Raw genomic sequence first — 27,713 nt, forward strand, 5'->3', positions numbered from 1 at the left:
TAAAGATTTAAATGTCCCTAATTCAGAATCACAGAGGAATTTCTGTTGCGGTCCCAGACCGGCTCTTCCGACCCTGGTCTTTCCTCAACTAAATAACAACTATAAAAATGATCATCTATTGGGAATCTCTTTCTTACCAGAAAGAGAATTGCTGCTTGAGTCTGTTTGCTGGTTCTTTATCCTTCTACTCCGTGGATCGTGTATTGATCCAACCCCGCCCTAAGCCCTCAGTGTCACGGAGAGACTCACAGAGGCAGAGATATGAACTCAATTGCAGGGTTTTATTGAATAGATGATATGAAGCAGTGATGTAAACAACAGGTGAGACAATCCAGAAACAGTTGAGATATAAACAGAAGGTGAGCAGTATCCAGGCAGGGTATATTAGCAATGTACAGATGAAAGGTGAAACTCACAACAGTCCTTTGATCTTAGCCAGGAACGTAAACAACACAGGAGAGCCCCAACGCTAGGGAATGAGCGTGGGGATAAATGACACCAACATCAGATGAGGAGAACACTAAACACAGTAAGTATAACCAGGTAAGTATCAACAAACTAGGGAGTCTGTAGTCACAGGTAGAACATAGACAAGAGGTCTAGAGTCTCTGAGATACAAACGATGAGAACAGACCAAGAGTGTGAGTGAAGGCTGGGTATATATGCAGTCCTTGATTAGCCACTAATGGAGTGCAGGTGCGTGTGATCAGCACTCAGGGAAGAGTGAGCGGAGTGTGTCAGCAGTGAGGGAGAGAGAGAGCGAGAGCCTGGTGGATCCGTGACACTCAGGTTCCCACATCGCACCCTCTTTTGTAGGGGAGGTTCGGGCTACAGGGACTCAAACCCCGACTGTGCACAGTTTTGTCCTTCGGCGCTGAGTGCATTGCTGAATCAGCTGACGATCCTGCCTGACCATGCCAAGATTGTTGTGGAAAATCTGTAAAATAAGAGACTCAGAGGCAGAAAATGTCTTTCTGGATCTTTAATAATACTTGCAAGTATGTCTCAGTCACCATACAGAAATCAAAGGTTTCCACAGGCGAAGAGCAAAGAGCTCTTTGTGTCCTCTTGTATGATCCGCCTCCTAAGAATTGCCTTAAGTGCCTCCCATGACACGCCCACAGAGGACACTGAGGACCAATTGGTTTCTACATAAACACTGACTTCTTTCTTTAATGCTTGTTGAAATGCTGGGTCCTGTAGAAGGGATGTATTAAAGTGCCATCTATATGATTTTCTTTTCTCTATATGCGACAACATCTCTAAACACATCAAAGCATGATCTGAAACAAAAATATTCCCAGTTGAGCAGTCAGTGGCAGATGGAATAAGTGATTTAGATATATAAAAAAATCTATTCTAGAGTAAATCTTATGAACTGATGGAAAAAAAGATTTTTACACATCCTCTGTAGTGTCAGTGTTGCTCCAAAGGGTCTACACATCTTTGCATCACTATGATCAAGGCCTGGATCCATTTAAGGATTGAAATCTCCACCCAAAACCATACGGATGGTGAAGGATTCCAGCTGCTTGTAACTTTCCCTCAAGATCTATAAAAAGTTCTGATCATCAGCGTTGGGTGCATAAATATTAGCCAAAATCAGATTTTGCCCCTGTTTGATCTGTTTGAGACATTTAAATTGTAAATGCTTACTTAACAATGTGATGTCTCCCCTGCTCTTACTCGAACCAGCACTACAAAACACATGCCCACACCATGCCCTGCCAAGTTTTTCAGCTTGTTGTGGAGAAAGGTGCGTTTCTTGAAGGAACTGTATAAATAATTTTACACTTAAGAAAAGATACCACCTTTCTTCTTTTTATAGGGTGCCCCACCCCATTAACCTTGTGGAGAGAAACATTTTAGCTATATTAAAATGTGACATATTGACATGCAAAGAAAAATTGTGTACCCAAGGCTAAATTACATAGACCACTATCCAACACTGATGTAACCATAAAATCCTTAATAACCCACAGAACAGAAAAAAATGCGCTTCGTGCATAACAGTCCCAACTGGTGTCCATCACTCGGAAATCCGACGTTCCATGCACGCTCACGAGATTTTCCGCAACACTGTTGCTACCAGATTGCTCAAGTCCGATGATTTTTACACACACACACACACACACACACACACACATATATACACACAGTATATATAGATTTTCTCTCTCTCTTTCCCTTCTCTCCCCTTAACATAAAATGTGCCATATAACTGTACATAAATGTGTTCGATAAAATAAAAAATAAAATAGGCCCCAGTAAACAATAACATCGAACCCACACAGTGAATGAATGAGCTCAATAGTAAGTCAACAAAGAGAGAAAAAAAGAAGAAAAAAAATAGAAAAGAAAAAAAGAGAGTCAGGCAGGAGCTAGTGGGCAGATAACAGAACAACAAACCCTCTAAGGCTGCATCAGTAAAATGCACGATATCTGCATTCTTGATCGAGTGCAGGCAAAATTACCCACTCACACCATTGATTTAATGAAGGTCATAGCTTATATTGGGCATGTAAAAGTCTTGCGTCTATCCTCGGCATCAATTCTCAGTTTAGCAGGATAAAGCAGTATGAAGCTTACCTTCTGTTGGTGCAGTACTTTTTTACACACTTTGAATCCGTCCTGCTTCGTTTGAGTTGCTCTAGCAAAGTCCGGAAAAACCATGATGTTGTGGTCCTCCCAGCACAACTTGCCATTATTCCTTGCCACCCATAGAACAAAGTCTCTGTCAGTCGACCGCAAGAATCTTGCCAGGATAGATCGGGGTCTGTCACCCACCCCGAGAAGCTGACCGAGTGCTCTGCGTGCGTGCTTTATCTCAAGCTGGCGGTATACTGTTTTGATCAAATTCTGAATAAGTCCCTCCAAAAACTGCACCATATCTTGACCTTACTTCCCCTTGGGGACTCCAACAAAACTAACATTGTTATGTCGGCTCCGATTTTCCATATCCTCTAGTTTTTCCCACACCCATTCCACATCAGCCTTGGAAGCAGGTGGGTTAGCCTGTAGCTCTCTTTTGCCAACTCCAGAAACTCAACCAGTTTTTCAACATCATCCATTCTTGTGATCAGGGTGGAAAGTTTCGCCTCCATAGATGTGATCGCTTGATGTATTTCTGCGAGGCCCTCCATGATTTTCGTTAGTGCTGCATAAATATTTGAGATATCCCAACCTACGTCACGAAGCTCGCTGTCACTATCAACTGGACCTCTGCCATCTTGATCCTGTGAGGCGTCCGACGTGTGAGAACGTAAGTGCTTTTTAATATCCCCACAGGCCGACGATTTAAACATTTTCAACATCCTGCCCCCCAGCACAGTTTAACAAACAAAATTATTACAGTTCTTACTGGTTATTATTGCTTAAAAGGATAATTGTAGCAAAGTTTAAACATAGCTCTCCTCTAATTGATCAACCCTCTCATAGCATCACGTGACTCTCCATGTGTCTCTGTCTCTAATGATATACAGTAGTTATTGTTTCTATTCCAAACCCATTGCTGAGATATAGTGATATTTGATGTCTGAGACATTCCTTTTTACTTTAGTGCATAAAACATATGTATTTCTGGGTCAAAGTGATTCAAAATCACAGAGGCAGACACATATAATTAAAGAAAGATTAAAAACACTTTTCCCTGGTTCCAAAACTGTTTACAGAGGAGTTGAAAGGAGTAAGTGCACTGATGGAGGGAGTGAAAAATGAGGAGTCCTTTGTGAGGACTAATGAGATGCAACATAGTGTCACATTTGCAAATTTATTTGGTTGTGTCCTTTGGGGAATAATACCTGTTGTTTGGTTTGTTCAGTATTGAATCATTCAGGCGTGTTGACTCACATGACTAGTGTAATAAGCACTCACCTCAGATCGACATTATAGCCTCACAAAACATTGTTACTGACTGACTTGTGAAGCTGCTTGAATAAGTTTCTTTGATATGTTTATATACATTGGATATATGAGACAGTCATCTATTGATTAAGTCACACTGTAATATATATTTTTTGGACCATTTCAAGATGGAAAACCTCACGGTAAGAAATATATATTGTTTACTATGAAAAAATATGAATTTGTTCTGGATGAATATTATAAGTCTCTAGAACTTGTAGCTTTCCTAAGGGATCAGATGTAAAATTGAATGCTTTGACATTAATAAAGTTTAGATTATTGTTTTCCCAATTTACTGTTGTGAAGTACTTTCTGTTAGTAATATCTGGAAATTAAGGCATTACAAATATTGTGCATGCCTATGAATATAATAATTTAATTTTTGTATCTTATATTTTCTGCAAGTGGTCTAATAAACAGCCTTTAGAAATTAAAGGGCAGTGGAACATAATTAACAATAATTTCTGCAAGTAGTAATATAAACAGCCTTTAGAAATTAAAGGGCAGTGGAACAAAATTAACAACAATGTATGATATGGGTTTTTGACATTATTTCTAGCCTAGCATCCATAACAGAATATCTAATTTCTCTTAAATGGTTTTGTCAGAGTTATGATTTAATCTATCTTTTGTATAGCATGACCAATTGCACGACATAGTGAACAAGAAGTTCAGCTTCCCCACAGAGCTCCTTGGTGCCATCAGAGAGCAGAACATCAACATGGTCACAGCTCTGTTGAAGATGGGTGATGGCATCATCTGACAGCTGGACGACTCTGAGGACCACCAGTGGAGAGAGGCGCTCAACCTTTCCATTAGGCTGGGCAATGAGGACACAATGGATACCCTTCTCCAAGGCGTCAAGTTTGACTTCCGGCAGATTCATGAAGCTCTTCTGGTGGCCGTGGACACCAACCAGCCTCGAGTGGTCAAATGCCTCCTGGACAGGCTGGATCAAGAGAAGGGAAACAAGATGGATGTGCACTCTTTCTCTCAGGCCATTTTTGACCACTCCATTGACGATTCGCAGTTTGCCCCTGGAGTGACACTATTGACACTGGCCTGTCAGAAGGATCTATATGAAATTGTGATAATGCTCACTCAGAAAGGTCACGTCATTCCATGGCCACACAAAATGTCGTGTGCATGCCTGGAGTGCAGGAATGGGCGCCAATACGACTTACTGAAGTTCTCCTTGTCACAAATCAAGACCTACCGAGGCATTGCCAGCCGTACTTACCTGTCCATCACTGCAGAAGATGCCATGCTCACTGCCTTTTGACTAAGCTGGGATCCTCGCAAACTGTCTAAGAAGGAACCTGAATTTAAGGTTGAGTGAAGCAGGAGTCTTGATTCTCCAGATGTGCATATGCTGCTGAAATTATTGAAATGAGATTACTTAGTTTTCATATCGCTACACCTTGTGGTAGATTAGGCCAGATCCCAAGCAAATTATTCTGGTAATACTAAATTATGATGTGAAATGATAAAACATCATGATTCAGTAATCTCTGGTTTTATAGCTATGGTATATTTGTCATAATCATTGTCTGCTTTGCCTCATACAGCCTCAGTATATTGGCCTTGAAGAATTGTGCCAGGAGATTGCCGTGGAGCTTCTTGGAATGTGCCGGAACCAAAGTGAAGTCCCCACGAGCCCTCGCCCAATGTTAGCTTACAAGCATTTCCTTTTTCTTTTTTTTTATAAATTACACATGTCGCATAATGTAAAATAAGGGATCTGCCACTTAAGGTGTTGGGGTGGAGTGGGGTCTCTAAAGACGGACCATGATCCAGCCCCGAATGGGATATAGGGTCTATGATGTCATATTATAATTTTAATTATGCATGCATATATGGTTCATATTTTGCTAATTTGATCAATGTATCTTATTTGTACTTTTTTTTTTTTTTTAAATACAAGTAATTATCTTATTTGTACTTTTTTAATGTATTTGTAGTTTGTAGCCCACCCAGTCTACCAGCAAGTGCTCTCCTCCATCTGGTGTAGAAATCTCTGAGGTTGGAGGGGCAGCAGAACAGCCTGGAAGCTCCTGGTGTCTATGGGGATCTTCTTGACCATGCCCCTCCTCTGCCTCATCTACTGGATTGCACCAAAATGTGGGCGATCCAAAGGTGGGCGATCCAAGCATCTTTATTAGATAGTTTGAATATTTGTAGTCTTAGTTTACTCAGTTGTCCCTAGGCGATTATGGCTGACACAAATTTTTGCCATTTGTTTTTCCCAGTTAGGAAAGATTCTGAAGATTCCAGTGATTAAATTCCTTCTCCATTCTGCCTCATATATGTGGTTTCTCATCACACTACTGGGGGAGTCTATTGCCATGGAGATGTATTGGGATGACTTTGCCTCTCGTGAGCAGAACATCCTGCACAACTCCTTCCACATGATTTGGGTGGTTGGTAGGTCCCAGTAATTGTATTTTCCTAAAATCAATGGACCTTTTCACATTTCCGGGTTTGGAACACGGAAGTAAACTACAGTGGAGATAACTTCTATAGCCATGAATGGGAGACCACAGTAAATATTATTTTAGCATTATGCTCAAACAGCAAAAGAAAAATCCATGCATTCAGAATTTTCCACAAGAAAAAAGAAATAGAGATAACAGCAGTGAGAAGAGAGAAAGATGGCAAATTTGTTGTCACAACAATTTCTCAGTAGTTGTATTTGAAACCCCATTGCAGCAGTGTGGCAATTTATAAAATAATTAAAATAAATATATATAAAAATGTTGCAAAATATTCAGAACTATCGACGCCTGTGACTCTTTCCCTAAGTTATGATATATACAATGTATAGCCATAAACTTACCAATATGACATTTGTCCAAAAAGCTGCTGTTTTTTTGAAAGCTTTGATGTTGGCATTACCAAGCCCACATTCCAGTGGAATAGGAGCAGAAAACAATGATTGGGTAAATGTAAATGGGTGGCACTGGCCCACCCAGGCCCACCCTTGGCTAAGCCAGTGCTTTGGGAAATGGACCATTTTCACAGCCTGTGATGATGTGTTTCCTCCTAATTTAGCAGTGTAAAAGCTTAAAGGAAACAGGTTCTGAGGTAGAGCTCTCACACTGTGTTATCATTTTATCAATCATTTTCATCCGTCCAAAGACAGGCCAGAAAATTGAAAATTGAGTTACTTTAGAGAAGGACTGACAATGCCTGTCCCCTTCAACATCATTCCCTCCCCAAAGGCCCTTTTCTACCTTTTACGGTTGTTTATTTTAGCTATTTTACTTCATATTGTCCTCAGTTTAACCAAATTATAAAAGAGAAACATTTTATTTGTTATAGATTTTTGATTTGGTGATTTTCTTTATATTCTAGAGGAATTTTCAGAAGGATCTGTTGCTGCTGCCTCAACTGTAACTCAGCTCCAGACTACCCTCATGTTGCATCTCTGGTACACTTCTGTTACATGACAAACTTAACTGATCTTCACACTTTTAACCATTCAGATTAAGATGCTTCACTCTCTACAAAATTTTATTATAAATCACTATGTACAACGTGTTTGACAAAACCCATCACTTAGTGTCCAATAACTGTTTAAAATGTAACTTTGAAGGATGACGGAGCATTTGGTGAAAGCCGGGTTCCGTACAAGCAGCAGGTCATCGGGGCCCTGGTTCAGCGCTACATCGAATCTGCAAGGAGAGAGTTTGAGGAGGCAAAACGTAAAGGTATAAGTGAAATGGGGTGACTACTTTCATTGGGTGTAAATAGCAGCAAGTTGTACCCCAGTAGTCAGGTGCAACAAGACAAAGCTATGAAAAAGCTCAAAAAATGAAAAAATTAAATACAAAAATGCAAATACTACTAAAATGTTACTATTATAATAGCAGTTATTATATGCTATATACTGTACATAAATGAAAATATTAGTATTTACACTGGGGTGCAAACAGCAAAATAGCTTCTTCTCAAAGAGGTGTTTCTATCTTGCTCTTTAATAATGAATGGAAATATTTTTGTTAAATGTAATGTTTATTGGGACAAAACAGTAGGGCTGCACAACATTTATATTCCTGTTGCATCAAAATGTTCTATTTACTGTGTGTTTACTGAAAAGGTTGCTCACTTTTGATGTATAATTTTTTTAACGTTTTTCATTCTTCTTAGAGTGCCAATATAAAGTTGACCATTTAGGCACTTGTCTCATCTTCATTTACTCATGTATAAAACTGCAATGCAAAGTATTTCAGGAACGTAGTGCTCAGCATGTTGTAAATGTAGCTTACATAAAGAATATGGCATGCAGTTGCCACACACAATAAGTATTTTAATGTAAAATGGGCAAGGAGGAGACGGGAACTGGCTGAACAGTCAAAATAATGTTTAATGAAAACTTAAAAAGACACAAATACACACACAGTAGCTGCGTGTGGCTCTCTCTCTCTCGATCTGCCCCTTCCGGCTTGACTTTATCCCTCTCTTCGGCTGATTAGCCCGATTGGGGGCCGGCCGTGCGCACTCACGGCCCAGCCCCGCCCTCCTCCTCGTCACAAACATATTCATACGGCCTGCATTAGCAGTGAAAATACTGAAATGATGTGGAACTGTTTTTCTGTAGATGTTGGGAACAGGATAACAGAGCTGAGTAAAGTGGTTGGCCAATTACACGCTGAAATGAAGCAGCTCAATACGGCTATGTTGGACAACCCCAAAGCAGATCCATCAGGAGGCTTTTCTTTCCTGGGGAAGTACATTCTTGGAGCCAAAAACAACTTCCGGGGCTTCAACAGCAATGAGAGAAAGACTCCACCTCCACCAGTACACTATAAAGAGCCAGAGGCTGATGCAGAGGACACTGGTGAGACTGTCAAAAAGAAAGGTGGAGAGGATGTGGACATGCAATTGTCACCAGCCAGTGACAAAGAGGAAGATTGGAAGTCACGTGAAGAGCCAATCAGTGAAAGAGAGAAAGATGACGGTGTGGAGGGAGTGGTGGACATGGATGAGGAAATGGGAAAGAAGAGGAAGAATATGGTGAGAATGTGGAAATTAGTAATTATGGAGTCATTGAGATTAGTGTGGAGGAAGAAAAAAAATACAGATAGTGATTCACAAACAGAGAACAGAAATGAGACAGTCATAGAAATGGAGTCCATCTTAGACATTGAAGCAAGTGGAAAAAGTGAAGAGCAGACAATGAGGATGGAAGCCAAGGATATATAAAAGAGCAAATGAGTACAGATAAGGAAGATTCATGGGAAAATGGACGAGATGAGATGCAAGAAAACGAAGAGGTCTTTGAAAATAATGCAAGTACAGAAGATTTAGAGGACAGATCAGTTGAGAATGCAATTGAAATAATCAATATGGGAAATGCAAGTGAGGACAAAAAGATTGAACTGAATAAGAGAAGGTTGGTGAGTTTCATGGCAAACAGGATAGAGGAAAGGATAGAGGGGACAGGCCTGAAAGAAATTCAGTTTCAGTGGAGAGCAAGCATCTTCTCCAACCAGCAGCAATGACTCCCAGGACGCTGGTTTTGGTTCTCAGGAATTTGATCTTGCAGCTAACAGCCCTTAAAAGACTGGGTCAAGTTTTCCAAGACTAGCAAGCATTTGAAAACAAGCTGAAAAACATTTTGTAGTGTTTTAAGGCAATGCATGAGAGAGAGCGAGTGCTTTCAGAGAGGCATTAGGCTGTTTGGTCACCTGAAATGTTGCAGTATATTAATTAGTAAATGTTATGTTTTGTCATCAGTTAAAATCTAATCAACACTCAAAAACAATATGTGGACTGATAAAGTTTTTAAATTTAATTAAAGCACTTATCACAAGTGTGCTTTGTGAATAATGTCCCTGTTGCATAAGACTTAACTGCAACATTAATTTAGCTATAGAATCACTTGGGTGCAACATTTTCCCACAATCTACAAATGATTATCAAAACCGTAACTGGAGACGTAAATGCTGAGATGGTTACAGAATCCATGATATAAGAGGAATAACCCCAGAGACAATGTGTAGATGTTACAGCTTGCTCAACACCTGCTGTTTGTGACACAGCTGCCGCTCCTATGAGGCCTCCAGGCCAATTAATTAACTGCAGCCTCAAACACCCCCTCACTTTATTGGAACACCACACTTGTTCTCATAACGATTAACATATATGACCAGTTATTTAGACAGGGTAATGCTGGTTGTATTGCATTAGCCATTATGTGTGGTATTAATACATAAAGTTGCAAGTCATACCCACCAATGCCAGTTCAATATTTGCTTAGTTAATATTACCAAGCATCCACCAAATGCATTGCAATTGAGTGTACAGCATACATGCACACCAACACACTAAAAATGATCAAATATTAGCATGTTCAAAAAATGTGAAGTGAAAAAATGACATGTAAACAGGCATGCCCAAAACACAAAAGCACATTGGATCGTCGGTAAAGGTGTTTACACGCAGTGCAAAATCAGTGTAATGGGCAGAAACCTAGGTGTCAATCGGTTTATGCTTAACCTATTTGTGACCTTACCCTGATAAAGGAAAACCTTTTAAAGGGGTCATGGCATGAGAAATAAAATTTTCCTTTATCTTTAAACACAAGTTAATTATACTATAAAAACATACTGTAAGTTCCAGAACTCAAAACTTCCTTCTCACTGCAAAGAGCATTTGTTGAAACCAAGTTGCCAAAATGACACGTTCTCTTCTTCCTCTACAGTACATTGTGATTTCCAACTGTGGTGGACATTTCTGTCTGACCAACTCAACACATCAATGCCTACTTTACCTTTTCACTTGCCAGCAAGGGTAAGCAGTGAGATGGCAAGGAGAGAACCTATCACAACAGTGGGCGTTTACTGTCAAGTCTCAAAGAAGCAGCATCAAAACAGTGTTTCTAACACAGGTTCTGAATGAGGGTGGAAAATGTTTTACAAATATACAACTGTTTTTCTGTGCAAAAGAACTTTACTAATTTTATAAGTGAACCTCAAGGAACATATTTAAATAATAAAGGCATGTCATGTCCCCTTTAAGGCATTTACATGACCTTGACTTAAGACTGTACTTGTAAATACACTTGACACACAAGTTTTCTATAGAGCACAACAGTACCTGTCCACTTTTTCTGCCGTTTGTTCCAGAAATGTTTTTACCCATTCATTCTTTTCTATATGGCATTTCATAAAACAGTTCCAAGCAATGAACCAAACCTCCAAGCCAACTCCAAGGTGAATCACATTATTTCAAACACTGAAAAAAGTATTGGCAAATCAGACAAAAAGTACCTGACATCTTTCATGAGGGAATGAACTACAATCCCATGAAGCACTGTGAATGACAATTGAATAAACTATACATATATTTAAAACTTGATTTTAACCTGTTGGTTACTGGTATAGAAACTGGAGAAAATCAATGTTTTTTTCCCCCTTATGGAACATGACATTTACACTCTATTGAAGCAACACAACTTGAATGCATACTGTACCTAAATAACAAATTATAGAACTCAAAGTTGACCAATTCAGTACTTTAATTGTATCAAAGTTAAACAAAATCATGAGTACCCCTTCAAAAATATATTTCCCTGATGTTACATATCTGTCTACAGGACAATAAACAGTGTGCAAGTGATGACTTTATTCTTTGTGTTAGACTTCAATTAAAACTTTTTTCCCAATAAATTTGGAACAATAGTTCTTTACAAAAAGCCTTTCAGATTGTTATTGCATATAGATGGAAAACCTGAATTAATATTAATTATGAATATTACTATAATCTCCATGCCAGTTTAAAAAATATATATATATAATACTGTACAATATGCAAACTGTTAAATTCTAGCGATCCTCACTGAGAGCAAGGAAGGGGTTTGGTTTATGAACCACACATCAGACACTCATCACGGTTCTCCAGAGAGCACACCATGGCGGCTTTGTTGTGTTCTTTAGTTTCCTCCTCACTGGACTCATTTTTCTGTGTATCCTTCAATTTCTCTTTGTTCAGAGTGAATTGAATAGGGTTGGCAGCTGGCTTCGTCCTCAGATAATACATTCCTGTTTTAAGACCCTGTGGAGTCAAGTTTGTTAGTAGTCAGTAACAGCAGACATCCTATTTCTCTCTATTAATTCCACACTCTAGACTTGTAAATCCTGGTTCAAGAGGTATCTAGCTTACCTGCTTCCAGCCATAGAAGTGCATGCTGGTCAGCTTGCCATAGTTGGGTTCAGCTATGTGGATATTGAGGGACTGGCTCTGGTCAATGAAGGCTCCTCGGTCTGCGGCCATCTTTAATACTGTCTTTTGAGAAATCTCCCACACGGTCTTGTACAACTCCTTCAGGTCATCTGGGATTGTGGGAATGCTCTGCAAAAAAGGAGACATTTATAAATCAGCACAAAAGACAAAAAGCTTCACACTGGAAAATTGTAAATACCATCAATACAACTTTTTTTCAAGGGGCCTTTTCTTAATTTCCAATGTGTTGGGAACACAACTAACCTGGATTGATCCGTTTTGAGCAATTAGCTGGTTCTTCATTTCTTCATTCCAAAGTCCTCGTTCTGTGAGATCTTTGAGAAGATGTGGATTCACAATCTAGAGCCAAACAGAAACCACCAGTTTACTTAACAAGGCCATGTGTTTACACGAACCTAAACATTCTTTGTAATTTCAGACTCACCTGAAACTCTCCAGACAGAACTCTGCGTGTGTAGATGTTGCTAGTGTAAGGCTCGATTGACTCGTTGTTGCCCAGGATCTGAGCTGTGGAGGCAGTGGGCATGGGAGCCAGAAGCAGACTGTTGCGTACTCCATGTCTGAGTTGAAAGTAAAGGAGACTTATAAAAATATTACAGTCATCCATGAAGTAAAATAGTTATGTAGCTTGAGGGTTACAGAGTTTCCACATGTTTTGACCAATTAATTCCATTCAGTCATTTCTGAATACTGGATATGAATTCAAATATTTTATAGAAGCAGTTTGTGTATTTTAGAGTTCAGCACAACTAGAAAAATGAATTCTCACTATATTTCCATGACTTTAAGAACAGAGAGACAGATTTAAGATACAATATACAAAAACTTTCCAGGCCTGCAAATCACAATTTAAAACTTTTCCATGACCATGGGAACATTGAGTTAGTCAGAAACAAGTGTGTAGATATTTGTATGCATTTACTAACTTTGCGATTTTCTCCTTGAGTGCATTCCAGTTCCAAAGGTCTGTTGGTGTCCTTTCCCACATATCATACTGCAAGATCTACGAGATCAAACCAGGAACAATTACAGCTAGTGGTTGACCGATATGGGTTTTTTTAATGGCCGATGCCGAGATCCAGAGAGCAGGGTGGCCGATATTTCACACAATTTAATATACTAAATAACAAACATAAAATTGCTAAAAAATAAATAAAAAAAAAAAAAAAACTCTTATTTAGCACAATATTTACTCAATTTCACACAAAACAAAAAAATTATATTGCATTTTAAATGGTAGATAGCAGTTTCTTCAGATTTCTGTTTAGTCATCAAATTTTAGTAATTTATTTTCACATGAAGAAATGTATAATATATTAGGAAATAACAGTATATAGTAGTCCAGCATCCTTGGATTGCATGCCCACATTAGCAATCGCATTTACTCAAAAAATATCGAAAATCAAACCAATTGTACATACAGTGCATAGTAAATATGACATTTACTTACAGCACACAAGAAGTGCTTTTACCTTGGGCTGCATCCAAAAACGTAGGCAGCTGACTTGCTAACTTGCTGCCTAATCAGTTAATGGCTTAACTGACATCTGTTTTGAATGAATGGAACTTAAGGAAACTGGTCTCCAAACAGTTTGAAAAAGCACCTTATTTTCATCGTACCTCCGTATACAGCCTTTGGAGGCAGCATTTTCCTGATTTCCGACGCAGCCTTGAAGTTGCACTCACGCGCTCATGCGGATCCAGCACGAGCCTCAATCTCCTAAAAGTTTAAACAGCCTACTAGGATTGTCACGGACTGATCATCATTATTTGTGAATCAGAGTAACTTTTGATCCTGAAGTTTTTGATTCTGGCTGATGAAATATGCACTTCAGAGGAAGATTTTAGAGGAGCGCTCGACGGGAAGAAAACGCTGGATTTTCGTAAGGTTTGTGAATTACATCTGTTTAAACGAGATATCTGCATATTTGCAGATGGTATATAATAGAAGTATTATTGATATTTGCCTTTTATCATTAGAAAAGTTACAGGGAACTGTTGAGGAGAGGCTGATAGAATACATGCTTTAGAGGTAAATAAATAAGCACTCCACAGGATGCTGGATCTGCTGAAGTTGTGTGAGGTTGGTTTATTACATCTGTTTAAACGAGATATGCGCATATTTGCAGACCGTATATGATATTACTTTTATTGATATTTGCCTTTTTATCATTAGACAAGACAGTTAAAAGTTACAGGGAACTTTTGAGGAGAGAGGGAGAATGAAACAGGCAGCACTTTAACATTATGAGCTCAAACGCGTCTGCCGCGGCTCTGATGTGCGGACCATTTAAATGACACTGTTGCACTTTAGTTGCACTACAATTATTGTAGTAACACGATGGCACGTAACAACAAAACGAACCGTGACTGGTCGTTTACATGTCTCAGACGCTTCACATGCAAGAAGGTGATTTTCTGCACCCTCAAGAATTAAAAAAATAAATAATAATAAATAATAATAAAAAAATTAAAAAAAATCAGCCAAACGGGAAAATTTATCGGCCGATGTAGATATTTAATTATCGGGCAATTAAACAGCCTTGCCGATATATCGGTCGACCACTAATTACAGCTCTATAATCTCAAACAAGATCCTTACACCATAACTAAAGCAGATCTACACATTATATCTTCATTTCACTTACGCCCTTGCTGACAGGAGATCCAGCGTAGGTTTCATACGGCCCACACTCTGCAGCCAGCTCACAGCTGGACTCCAGGGCAGCGTAGTAGATGGTCTCAAAGATCTGAATGTTGAGGAGTTGAGCTTCTGTGCTCTCGAAGGGGAAGCGCATGAGAATGAAGGCATCGGCCAGACCCTGTACGCCAATACCAATGGGCCTGTGACGCTTGTTGGAGTTCTCGGCCTGTTATTTGATAGATTATTAGCCTTTGCGGCAATAATAATAAATGTAGGATATAGCAAAAGCAGAAAAAGAAAAAATAATTAAAAAAAACAGTACTTCACCTCTTGCACTGGGTAGTAGTTAATGTCAATGATTTTGTTCAAGTTCTTCACAATGACCTTTGTAACAGAGGCCAACTTTTGGAAATCAAAGGTTCGCTCGGGGGTGATGTACATGTTAAGAGCAATGGATGCCAGGTTGCAAACAGCCACCTACAATAAGATTGTTTGGTCAATTAGCACTCAACGTTTTAAGTCAACATGAAACAGCATTCACAAGCCATTTTACTTTAATAATGCAGTGTATTTCTGAGTAAAACATTTGAACTCTCAAGAATAACATGCTCTAATGAATCAGTTACAATAATATCAGGAATGTGTATTTAGAAAGTAGAATGGGTCCATTTTGATATCATGCTTTCATACTCTCTCTCTACCTCATTTTTGCTGGTGTACTCCACAATCTCTGTGCACAGGTTACTGCACTTGATGGTGCCCAGGTTCTGCTGGTTGCTCTTGCGGTTGCAGGCGTCCTTGTAAAGCATGTACGGTGTGCCAGTCTCTGTCTGAGACTCAATGATTGCATACCACAGCTGCTGAGCTTTCACCACACGCTTAGCTTTGCCTTCCTGCTCATATCTGTAACAAAAGATTGTTAAAAATGTGTTAAATGTGTCAAGACACTTCAATTACTAAATGTTTTATCACAATATCACATTGCACTATTTTCATACTTTGTGTAGAGCTTCTCAAACTCCTCTCCCCAGCACTCATCCAGACCAGGGCAGTCACTAGGACACATCAAAGACCAGTCCTGCAAATGATACGATTCACACATTCAGTTTTGTGCTTGAAATGAAACCCAAATATCCTGCTCACTGGTTATGGTTTGAAATGTTTCCAAGTATTTAAAAATATGTAACAGTACTCAGTGTAATGAATGTTTGAGTGCTCACCGCATTGGTCTCCACTCTCTTCATGAACAGATCAGGGATCCAAAGGGCATAAAAAAGATCTCTAGCTCTCTGTTCCTCTTTACCAGTGTTCTTTTTAAGCTCTAAAAAGTCAAAGATGTCAAAGTGCCAGGGCTCCAGGTACATGGCAAAAGCTCCTGGTCTCTGATCGAAGAGAAAAGATAGGTCAATTTTTAAAAGACATGCATTTATAAATCAATATGATTATCTTTCAATGGTATATTTTAATGCAGCCCTGGGAAAAGAGTCATGCTTTCGCTTAAATTCACAGGTAGAATACGTTACCTTATTTCCTCCTTGGTCCACATAACGTGCTGTGTTGTTGTAGACGCGGAGCATAGGAACTAGTCCATTTGAGTTGCCGTTTGTCTAATGATAAAAAACAGTGAGCTTAGCTTCTTTTCCTGTTTGCACATGTGGTCTAAGTAATGTAGTTAAATTATTAAAGCTCTGGATGGAGTAAAACCTACCCCTGCAATGTAGCTGCCTGTAGCTCTGATGCAGCTCACTGCCACACCAATACCACCGGCAGACTTGGAAATGAGGGCACACTGCTTCAATGTGTCATAGATCCCCTCAATACTGTCATCTTTCATTGCAAGCAGGAAGCAGCTAGACATTTGACAAAAGGAAAACAGGTTTACAGCTTACATTATGAATAATAGTCTACTTTGCAACAGGTTTCCCACACTTATTGGCCAATTAATTCCCATGAACTTTTCATTCATTTGTGATTACTTAAGATTTTTTTTTATTATTTTGTTTCGACTGAATAGAGCAATTCATTCACAAATCATACATTACTTTAGGTGCGTCCCAAACCGCACACTTCTGCATTATTCTATGACATTTTGTAGTGTATGTAGTATGTTTACACTGAAAATGTAACAAAAAGAATTGTACTACGAGCACCCGGATGATACAAATTTTCAACCGTCAGAATGGAGTGTGGAATGTTGGACACTTCGTGCACTCATCACTCAAGGCTTGCTGTACATAGAGGAAGGGGCGGAGTTACCAGCAGCGATGATATGGCAAAACAATTGTAAATAATGGAGAATATGGCAACTAGCGAAACCTCTGTGAAGACAGCACCTTACAAAAGTGAGTTAAACATTTTACCATCATACCATGCTTTGTGAATATGTATATTATTGAGATATACGTGTTGAACTGAGGGTGGCTAGCACGCTGAAGCTAGCAGCAACAGAACGCTTGCGTTTGAAACGTCAATTTCATTAGCTGTCAAACGGCGAACGCTTCTGTGTAGTAAAAAACCGTTAAGTGTTCCATTTGGGATGATACTACACTTTGAAAATTCATACACTACAAGGCTGAGTGTATAGTATATTCTGTAAGTGCATAGTGTATTGTGTGCCGTTTGGGACACAGCTTTTGGCTTGCAAGCAAGTTTTAATTCTACATAAGCTCTGCCCGAGAGAAATATTTAGATACTTAGTGCAGGCCAGAACTATTTATATTTTATTTATTTCAATGACTTTTCCAGGGCTGGAAAACCCAATTTAAAAATCCCTGATATTTTCCTGTGACCATGGGAACCCTGTGGCTAACATCACTGATTTGTGTTGCAAAACTGCCCCCTTGTGCCAAACTGTTGTACAGTGACTATGTTGTCCTTCCTGGTGTTCACCTAGAGAGTTGTGGTCGGTTGGTGCCTGCGTTGAAGAGTGTAGGAGAGGCATGGGTAAACCACTTCTCAGACAACAGGTTGTAGGTTTCAATGGCTGCAGTGATATCCTCCTTATGGATCCCCACAGACACTCTCATAAGCATGTGCTGAGGCCGCTCGGCAACTGAAAAAACAAGCGATCAAGGTGTCACAGGAACCATTTCCCATCATTCATGTCAGTCTTTTTCTTCGACTCACTTGCATTACCCTCAGGTCTGTCCTTTATATTGTTTTCTATTCTTCCATTATTTTTCTTTACTTATCTTTTACCTTTTTCCTTGTGTCTAAATTTTTCTGTCTCTCCACCCTTGCTATTACATACACACATATTAGAGAAGTATACAAGATATTTGAATACACTGCAGGGCTCAAGAATAAGGATGGTCCAGGGTCAGTGTGAGTGTTTCTGGACCGTTGACGGAACTGTCACTTTCCCCATTGGGCAAACGCTTGTGTTCTTACATTACGTTCTTAACAATCTTGCATTCGTTGGCCATGTACATATGCTTTCATTAGAACTGTCAAAGTTAACGCATTAACGCATGTAATCAATTTAAAACGTGTAACGCATTCATTTGTTTTAATCGCGATTAACGCATTTTCATTCAGCTCCATGAGTTCTGAGCACGGGTTGGAATAGGGCAGAACCACTTCGATGTGTCCGTCTGGGATCATTACACTGACGCACACACCACACCCACTTTTGTTTGGTAAAAAACAAACCCAGATAGGACACATGAAAAGCTGCATTCACATGACTCTCTGGAGTGATGCATCGTCTCCCCAGCACCTTGTTGCACATCTTAACGGACTATTTGTGTGCAGTGCCAGCGCTAAAAGTAAAACAAGATGTTTTTGCAAGTGCTTTTCTTGTGGAGTTTAAAACAACATGAATCAAAGTAGTGGATAGCCAATATTAATATTGAAGAGGATGCCAGTTTAAGAGATTTAATGCCTATTGCAATAAATACTTCACCTATGGTAGTTATTTTCAAATTAGTCAACCTCCCACTAAAACTTTGGAAAACATTTAATGTTACCTGAATTTATGCTATTTTAGTGCATTTATGTCTTTATATTGTGGTATACTTTGTTTGGAAAATGTTAATAAAACCTTTTTATGGGCCGGGGTAGCTCAGCGAGTATTGACGCTGACTACCACCCCTGGAGTCACAAGTTCGAATCCAGGGCATGCTGAGTGACTCTAGCCAGGTCTCCTAAGCAACCAAATTGCCCCAGTTTCTAGGGATGGTAGAGTCACATGGGGTAACCTCCTCGTGGTCACGATTAGGGGTTCTCGCTCTCAATGGGTCGCGTGCCAAGTTGTGCTTGGTTCGCGGTGTCATGCACAACGAGCCACGTGATAAAATGCACGGATTGACTGTCTCAGAAGCGGAGGCAACTGAGACTTGTCCTCCGCCACCTGGATTGAGGTGAGTAACTGTGCCACCTACTAAGTAGTGGGAATTGAGCATTCCATATTGGGAGAAAAGGGGATAAAATAAAATAATTATAATAAAAATAAAAAAAAACAAGTTAAACTTTTTGTTACATATTGCTTGTTTACTTTTTAAAGAAAGAACTAAATGCATTTTGACAGGAAATGAAGTATATAGAATCAAATTTATGCACTTTCGAAATCTGTGATTAAATATGAAAAATTATATGATTAAATGCGATTCAATATTTTAATCAACAGCACTTGTTTTTATGCCTTTCAAATATAAAAGTTTGGTTTTGAAATAAGTTATTTTACTAATTCTGCTGATGTAAATATTTCAACAATGTAAAGTCATCTAGCTAGCTTTAATAATGTTGAAATTTTTGTCTAAATTTTCAAAACTGCCCCTTGACAGTCTTGAAAGCATTGGTTAGTATGGGCTGAAAATGCTAAACAAATCAGTTATGTTTCATACAATAAGCATTTTGTTTGTGAAATATTATTGCCAAATATATATATATATATGTTGTTGTTTTTTTTTTTAAGGGGGGGGGGGGGGGGGGTATTTAATGAAAAATAATATATATTTTTATAATATATACTTGTATGTGATCAATCTGTTGCTAAAACTAAAATTTATCATTTTATATGGTGGGGCTCAGAAAATGTTGGCAGGCCAAGTAAAAATCTGAACTATTTACTGACTGGGCAGCGTAAGAAGTCCTTAATATTGAGCCCTGCTACACAGCTTGAACTAATACTTACCTTTTCCATCAATCTTAAGCAGATATGAGCGCTCCAATGTCTATAGGGTAAAAAAATAATAATAATTAACAATAAAAATCACATTGCATCAATTTTCAGTCCATCATTAGAGTATATATTTAATATATTCCCAGATTTCAAAATTACCTTGAAGCCAAAGAAGTTGTAAGAGAAATCCCGGTCAAAAATGATGGCTGAGTTGAGACGCTATGGAAGAAAGCAAGAATTAAAAGAACAAAGCAAATATTAACACCACAACTTGACTTTGAATTAACAAAATTAATAAACATGCTTATTAAGCACTTACATCTTTGTTGGCTAAGACAATGTCAAGGGTTTCCTTGGAAATCATAGGCGAGTGTCGACCGTTCAGGGGTTTCACATAGTTATAGAGGTCCTCCATTACCTCTTGAGATTGTAAGACATTTTTTTTATTATTATTAATAAATTGTTTTATAGACATACAGGAAATGACAAACTGCAACTTACCACTGAAGACTTTCTTAGTCTCTTTGTGCAGGTTGGAGACAGCGATGCGGGCTGCCAGGATAGCATAGTCAGGGTGTTTGGTAGTGAGGGTGGCAGCGATCTCAGCAGCCAGGGTGTCCAGCTCTACTGTGGTGACGCCATTGTAAAGGCCCTGAATCACCTTCATGGTGATCTGAGTCTGTGCGCAAAATCATGTGATTTAGGTTCTTTGCAGATGCTTTCTTACCAAAGCAACTTACAATACAGGACATAAATCAGGCATGTGAAAAATATAACACTTGCTGAGCTAGGCTTGAGTCACCAAGAAGCTTAAATACTTGTACGAACTAGAACTGGGCATTCATAATGACAGCAATTTGCAGTGACAAAGCAACTTAAGTAATTAAGACAACTTTGTGACGTAACAATGCGATGACTTCCTGTGGGAGTGGCTAAGTTGCTGTCTATGAGAGTTCCCCATGAGACCTCATACAGAATGAAGTTTCTAACTAAGCCAATACCAAATAAAGATTACAGAATGAACAACTTGATGAGTCTCTGACAAAGACAAAGGAGGACAAGGTCTAAGTCACGCAGGTGTATTAGGATTTTTTTTGTGTGCACATGTGTGAGATCTATAGAGGCTGAGAAAATGTAAGATGGTTTGATGTATGCAAAGTTCATAAACAATTTCACAACTTACAGGATCAACAAAGTCAGAGTTGAGTCCATAGCAAAGTTTCTGGATGCGTGATGTGATTTTGTCAAACATGACACGCTCCTGGCGTCCATCTGAAACAAGGGAGGGGGAACAAATTACGAAACTGAGCATAATATTAACATAATAAACTAATAGTGCAACCATCATCAGGACAGTGCCTTCATAATGCATGTGTAGGATATTGTAAATAAACACCTGGAATGTGCATAAATATATGCCACTCATGTGATTGAAATGTGATGCAGATTTTCTTTACCTATCACACAAAATCATATTGTTTGCCAGATTTGTCAATATGTTTGTACCAGCTCTGACCTAGTTAATGTCGCGCTTGGCGCCAACTATGAGCTAACAAAGAAAACAGCTAAAAAAACAGGAACTGACAGTAAAACATTTGGGATGGATAATCCTTTAAATCTATGTAGTTGGAAAATTGTAGAACACACAATCAATAAATCTGCTCCCATAAAAAATGTCTAATTACTCGACATTGTTTGCCTTACATTGAGACACTTCTACACGATGAGGGACAATAAATAGTATTGCCAGCATTGTAATTATGTGACAGATAGGATAAAAAGTAATTGCAGTTATTCATATTTGCATATATATTTGATTTTTACTATATTGTAAACTGAACAGTTTAAGAATTAATGGAATTTACCTCGCTTGATCACGTGCATAGTCGAGGTCTTCTGGTAGGAAACACAGGACAAATATACAATATCAGAAATAAACAATTGTTTGTTTGTTTGTTTGTTTTCTCGTATTAAGTTCTATTCTACTGACCGGCTTCTCAGCTGCTACCGCGGACAGCCTGTTGTTATGAAAGTGATCAACGCGCCACTAGTACCCGCCAGAACGATTTTACGTCACCAGAATCTCTCAGCCAATGAATTAGCGCTCCTTCTTCGTCGTCATTTTTGCAAGACGGATCCCGAACAGGGTCATTTCGCCAACCTGCCTTTTAAGTGTGAAAAGTAACCAAAATAACAACCGCAAAATCAGCAACGTCATTTAGATAAACGGTTTACTCGACTAGTCTACTTAAAGGTGCACTTAGTAGTTATTTTGTTCCTTGTTAAAAAAAAAAAAAAAGGTGTACTCCTCAAAAAATTAATTGCAATTTTGAAACATGTATAAAATCATGACCACTCACAAGGGAGGAAGACTTCAGTCATATCAGTAACCTTATATATAAATGTCTTTCTTTCTTTCTTTCTTTCTTTCTTTTATTTAGAACAATGCAAATAGTACAAACAAGAGTACATACAGAAAAAACATGTCAGGGGCTTACAAGAAAAATTACATGAAAAATAAAAAAATAAAAAGAAAGAAAAACACATTAAATGAAAAATGTATGCATAGTAAACAGTTGTATAGTTCGTATTGCTTTCAAAGTTCTACTTTTAGAGATAGTTTTCAGATATGTTTTAATGTCAGTTTTAAATTGTTCAAATACAGGTATTTGTTCAATCCATTTGAATTTATGTATATAATAACGAGCCATAATAATGATTAAATCACATATAAATACTAGATTTTTATCTTTATCAATTGAGAAACACTTTAACATCACATCACTTTCTTCAAAATTAACAACAATATTAGGTTCTTTTTGGAAATCATTGTCTAACTCTCTCCAAAAGACCTGTACCATAGGACACTCCCAAAATAAGTGATTAATAGTATCAGGGGCACTTTTACAAAATGTACAATTATCTTCCACTCTAACTTTAAAGCGTTGTACCACAAGTGTCTTGACTGGGTATACTCGATGTACAATCTTATATGAAACCTCCTTTACTTTGTTTGTAATACAGTACTTGTGAGGAGTCAACCATATTGTACTCCAATCAAACTTTTTATTTAGCTGTAACAGCAAGGATATCCTTTGTTTGAAAAAGGGACCGTTAAAAAAAAAAAAAAAAAAAAAAAAAAAAAATGATTACACCCATAACTTAAAAAAATCCTTGCCATGCAACCTAATGCAGGAAGTAAACTCTTCAACTGATTCTAATAAACGATTATTGTCATACCCTAAAAGTCTCAAAATTTCGCTGGGAATTGCATACAATACCCTTAAGTACTGGCTAGGTTCAACTGGAAAGTTATACATATTGATAAATTTGGTATAACTATATAAGATACCCTCATTTTTAATCAGTTGTTTAACCCAAATAATTCCCTTTTTAAACCATTTAGCATAAAAAGTGTTCTGTTTCTAACCCTTATATATCTATTATTCCAAATTGTGCATTTATGGGGTGAGAAATTATGATTGTACAGTGTCCAAAAAAGTAAAACCTGTTTATGGAAACTTGCAAGTTTTATGGGAATCTTATTAATATGAAAATCACATTTCAATAAAAACTCTATACCACCTGCTTTTTGAAATATAAGATTTAGTACTATATATCATATACTTTGTTTATTTTTTAGATCATTTTGCAACCATTTTACTTTAAATGTCATATTGGAAGTCTTAAAATCTAAAACATTCAATCCTCCTTCACTTTTTGACCTACATATTATCTCTTTTTTAATAGAATGTGGTTTGTTCTTCCAGGTAAATTTAAAAAGCTTAGAGTCTATCAGTGTAATGAGTGTAAGTGGAACATCCAGCACTATCAGTAACCTTATAAAAACTGGTTTTATTGGAGGTGGTCCTCTCATGGGGGCTGCCATGTTGGGATCACATGACCAGTGGAATGCTACTTGCTTAATCTCAGTAACCGCTCTGTTATTGAACACATTCACTCATGGATTAAATTTATAAAGGCTGACCATGAATAGCGTTTTTTTTTTTTTTTTTTTTTTTACAATGGCATCTGTAACTACAAAATATTGTGTTTGAGTGATGCTGCATCCACACCGCTAGGTATCAGTAGTGTAAGTCCAAGATGACATGAACAAAAACGTACTGAGTGCACCTTTAAATGTGTTCCTTATTTTTTTATAATTATATATATATATATATATATATATATATATATATATATATATATATATATATATATATATATAGACGCAAAGCATTAATAGGCAGAGGTGAAAATTAGCATGTAGTGCATCAGATGCAGTGAATCACTGTCCAAAAACACTTACTTAAAAATATGTTGAGGTGTATGAATATGGGATCAAAATCCCGTCAAAAGTATTGTGGTCACGGATCCAAAAATAATAAGCGTGAATCAAAAAATAATAAAGTGCAGATAAAAAAAAATAATAAGCACAAAAATAAATAAAAAGTGCAGATCAAAAAATAACAAGCATGAATCAAAAATATAGAAACACATTTAAAATTTGCTGCAAAAAAACAAAAAAAAAACTGAAAAATTAAAGCAAAGTCACAAGAATTGCAAACAAAATCAAGTTTTCCTTGGTTATATTACTGTTTTTTGTGCTCTTTGACAATTTCGCTCATATTTTCATTTTTTGTACTTTTACACTGTATTTTTCTTTGCTTTTGTTTCCAAGTTCTGCGCTTGGTTTTCCAAAACTTATGAGTAGAGTTTCATGTAAATCAGGGGGGCGTTTTGCGTCCCCATTGGTCCACTAGTTCTTGATCGACAGCTCCTCCTCTAGCCAATCATTCGAAGAGGGGAGGTGATGTCACTCCAATGCAACTCCACACGCTGCTCAATATTATATTATTTGTGGTTGATAGATACGCTGCTTGCGTCTGTTTTGAGTATTTTCTGCCAGCTCTAGGAAACAATGTGATGTCCAAGTAGTAGGCCATTATCATAGTCCGTTAATAATAATAAGAAGTTTAATTTATATAGCGCCTTTCCAGAGCTCAAGGACACTTTACAATAGTAACACAATAATACAAAAACAAAGAACAGTCACAAAAAACGCATTAAGAAAAATAACACTGAGAAAACAAAAAAGTTTTAAGTTGAGATTTAAACTCAGAGATAGAAGAGATGCTGCAAAGAGTCAGGGACGTGAATTCCATATACTGGGTAACACATGTATCGAGTTTGTAGGTTATTGGCTGCATATAAAAAAAATAAAAAGAAAAAAAATTAAAAACAAGTCTGGGTTGGTGTGGATGTTTGATGCATGTTTTTACTAGCTGTACCAATGTAGTCGCAAGTTCAGAGCCCAACTTGATCTGCTTTTTCATGGTGCTGAATGTGCCGTTATGTACTGATCCTACGTTGGCATCATTGGCACGGCTACATGTAGTTTCTTTTTCCACGATAATGCAGTGAAATCAGAAACAAGTGACCAAGCGTCCCCACGTCAATAAATAATGCAATAAAGTTGGCTTGAGGTTGGACGTTCTTTATTCACAAATAGTCGCAAATTTAGGGACCGTCTCTAAAGATACAGGCAACATTGGAGCATACATATCACAAACATTTACAAACATTTCCATAACATAGAGTATACAACTTCAGTAACATTTGAAGCAAATGACTTACAGGCATACAACCAACTCCAAAGTGTGCATGTAGGTGTCAGCAATAATGCACACCTGTTAGATTTTTGATATAATAATAATAATAAAAAGTCAAATTATATGTAAGCATTTCAATATTCATCAGTATTGTAATAGGCCTTGGTGTCGGGATCTGGATTTTATTTCATGGAAAAGCGGATCAAGTTGGGTTCTGAACTCGTGACTACATTGGTACAGCTAGTAAAAACATGCATCAAACATCCACACCAACCCAGCCTTGTTTTTAATTTTTTTTCTTTTTATTTTTTTTATATGCAGCCAATAACCTACAAACTCGATACATGTGTTACCCAGTATATGGAATTCACGTCCCTGACTCTTTGCAGCATCTCTTCTATCTCTGAGTTTAAATCTCAACTTAAAACTTTTTTGTTTTCTCAGTGTTATTTTTCTTAATGCGTTTTTTGTGACTGTTCTTTGTTTTTGTATTATTGTGTTACTATTGTAAAGTGTCCTTGAGCTCTGGAAAGGCGCTATATAAATTAAACTTCTTATTATTATTAACGGACTATGATAATGGCCTCTTCGGACAACACATTGTTTCCTAGAGCTGGCAGAAAATACTCAAAACAGGCACAAGCAGCGTATCTATTAACCACAAATAATATAATATTGAGCAGCGTGTGGAGTTGCATTGGAGTGACGTCACCTCCCCTCTTCGAATGATTGGCTAGAGGAGGAGCTGTCAATCAAGAACTAGTGGACCAATGGGGATGCAAAACGCCCCCTGATTTACATGAAACTCTACTCATAAGTTTTGGAAAACCAAGCGCAGAACTTGGAAACAAAAGCAAAGAAAAATACAGCATATACAAAAAATGAAAATATGAGCAAAATTGTCAGAGAGCACAAAAAACAGTAATATAACCAAGGAAAACATGATTTTGTTTGCAATTCTGATGACTTTGATTTTACTTTTGATTTTTTTTCAGCATATTTTGAATGTGTTTCTATATTTTTTATTCATGCTTGTTATTTTTTGATCTGCACTTATTATTTTAACCTGCGCTTTTTATGTATTTTTGCACTTATTATTTTTTTTATCTGCACTTACTATTTTTTTGATTCACGCTTATTGTTTTTAGATCCGTGACCGCAATACTTTTGATGGGATTTTGATTCCATATATGAAGCGTGTTGATTTTGTTTTCAACAAATGCATAAATTCACATAGCGCCACCTTGTGACCAGTTAGCAAGAAACTGTTACACAGCTCCCTGAAGATGGCATGCACATCTATTCTGAATTTACAGAGGCACAGGGAAGGCACAACACAACAAAATTAGCAAAGCAAACAGAAGTTGAAAGCACGAAATAAGACACCCTGCAACTATAGACCATTTCCCTTACAAAAGTTCTGGCAAACTTGCCACAGATTTGCCACTCGTTATTTTCACATGCAAATGAGCTTGTGATTCGCCACAAGTGTTTGTCAGAAGTTTGCAGCTCTTCACTGGTAGTGGTGAACCTGTGGCAAACCTTTGGCAACAATGGACAATTTGCCGCAAGTTTGCCGCAAAGCTCATTTGCATGTGAAAACGATCAGTGGCGAATTTTCGGCAAGTTTGCAACAAAATTGCGATGAAACCTCGATGATGCAGTGTAAAGTTATTGGATGAATTGCATCATAATTCATCATATAATATGAAATAAGAACAGGAGTTTCACATCGATTTGCTGCCAGATAGGGCATTGAAGTACTTCACAGGGAATATGAGATAAAATTGCTTGCAATTTTGCAATGGTTCATCCAAATATGAAAATATAAACTTGGGAATCAGATCTGTCTGATTTGTGAACAAATCATTCATACCAATTTTGTGAACTAGTTTAACAATTCATTAAAAATATCCTTTTCAAAAGAATGATGCATTTACATATCGGACATCACTACTTCTCTCATGAACTATCATGGATACGCCAAAGAGAGCTATGGTGAAAATCAAGTTTTTCTGTGAATAACAACTTAAATTTGTCTGTTCCTCACACAAAGCTATGGTATGGCTTCAGAATCCTTAGGATATCGCACACATGGACCACTTTTATGATACTTTTATGGTGCTTTTGTGACTGTTTTGAAGCTTGAAAGCTTCAGTCCCCGTTCCTTGTATGGAAAAAAGCA

The 27,713-nt window shown here is 37.8% G+C and overlaps 1 protein-coding gene and 1 pseudogene across 2 annotated transcripts; one reads left to right on the forward strand and one right to left on the reverse strand.

The window, feature by feature from the left end:
- The first annotated feature begins 4,031 nt into the window (after positions 1-4,031).
- LOC127430903 (short transient receptor potential channel 2-like) lies at positions 4,032-9,108 on the forward strand (annotated as a pseudogene).
- Positions 9,109-11,407: 2,299 nt separating this feature from the next.
- Positions 11,408-22,001, reverse strand: rrm1 (ribonucleotide reductase M1 polypeptide). 2 transcript variants are annotated; one of them, XM_051681429.1, is made up of 20 exons: positions 21,907-22,001; positions 21,782-21,812; positions 21,100-21,188; positions 20,418-20,595; positions 20,236-20,336; positions 20,076-20,135; positions 19,929-19,968; positions 17,684-17,846; positions 16,503-16,644; positions 16,318-16,401; positions 16,015-16,176; positions 15,793-15,872; positions 15,496-15,697; positions 15,122-15,271; positions 14,799-15,020; positions 13,077-13,153; positions 12,575-12,710; positions 12,394-12,489; positions 12,070-12,258; positions 11,408-11,961 (listed from the first exon to the last, which is right to left on the reverse strand). In XM_051681429.1, the coding sequence occupies exons 2-20, from the start codon at positions 21,798-21,800 to the stop codon at positions 11,770-11,772; spliced, it is 2,382 nt and encodes a 793-aa protein (XP_051537389.1). In that variant the 5' UTR covers positions 21,801-21,812; positions 21,907-22,001; the 3' UTR covers positions 11,408-11,769. The 2 variants fall into 2 exon arrangements, with proteins under 2 accessions (XP_051537389.1, XP_051537391.1); XM_051681431.1 differs by having other exon boundaries at positions 21,782-21,809; positions 21,907-21,991.
- Between the last annotated feature and the right edge of the window lie 5,712 nt (positions 22,002-27,713).

The sequence above is a fragment of the Myxocyprinus asiaticus genome, chromosome 40 (genome assembly GCF_019703515.2).
Source record: "Myxocyprinus asiaticus isolate MX2 ecotype Aquarium Trade chromosome 40, UBuf_Myxa_2, whole genome shotgun sequence".
Taxonomy (NCBI): domain Eukaryota; kingdom Metazoa; phylum Chordata; class Actinopteri; order Cypriniformes; family Catostomidae; genus Myxocyprinus; species Myxocyprinus asiaticus.

Excerpts from the sequence above, each read along its gene's own strand:
- rrm1 (XM_051681429.1), bottom strand. Across the intron at positions 16,645-17,683 it reads AACCGACCACAACTCTCTAG|CTGCTTCCTGCTTGCAATGA; the intron begins GTGAACACCAGG and ends TCAAATGTCTAG. Across the intron at positions 15,272-15,495 it reads AGTACACCAGCAAAAATGAG|GTGGCTGTTTGCAACCTGGC; the intron begins GTAGAGAGAGAG and ends ATCTTATTGTAG.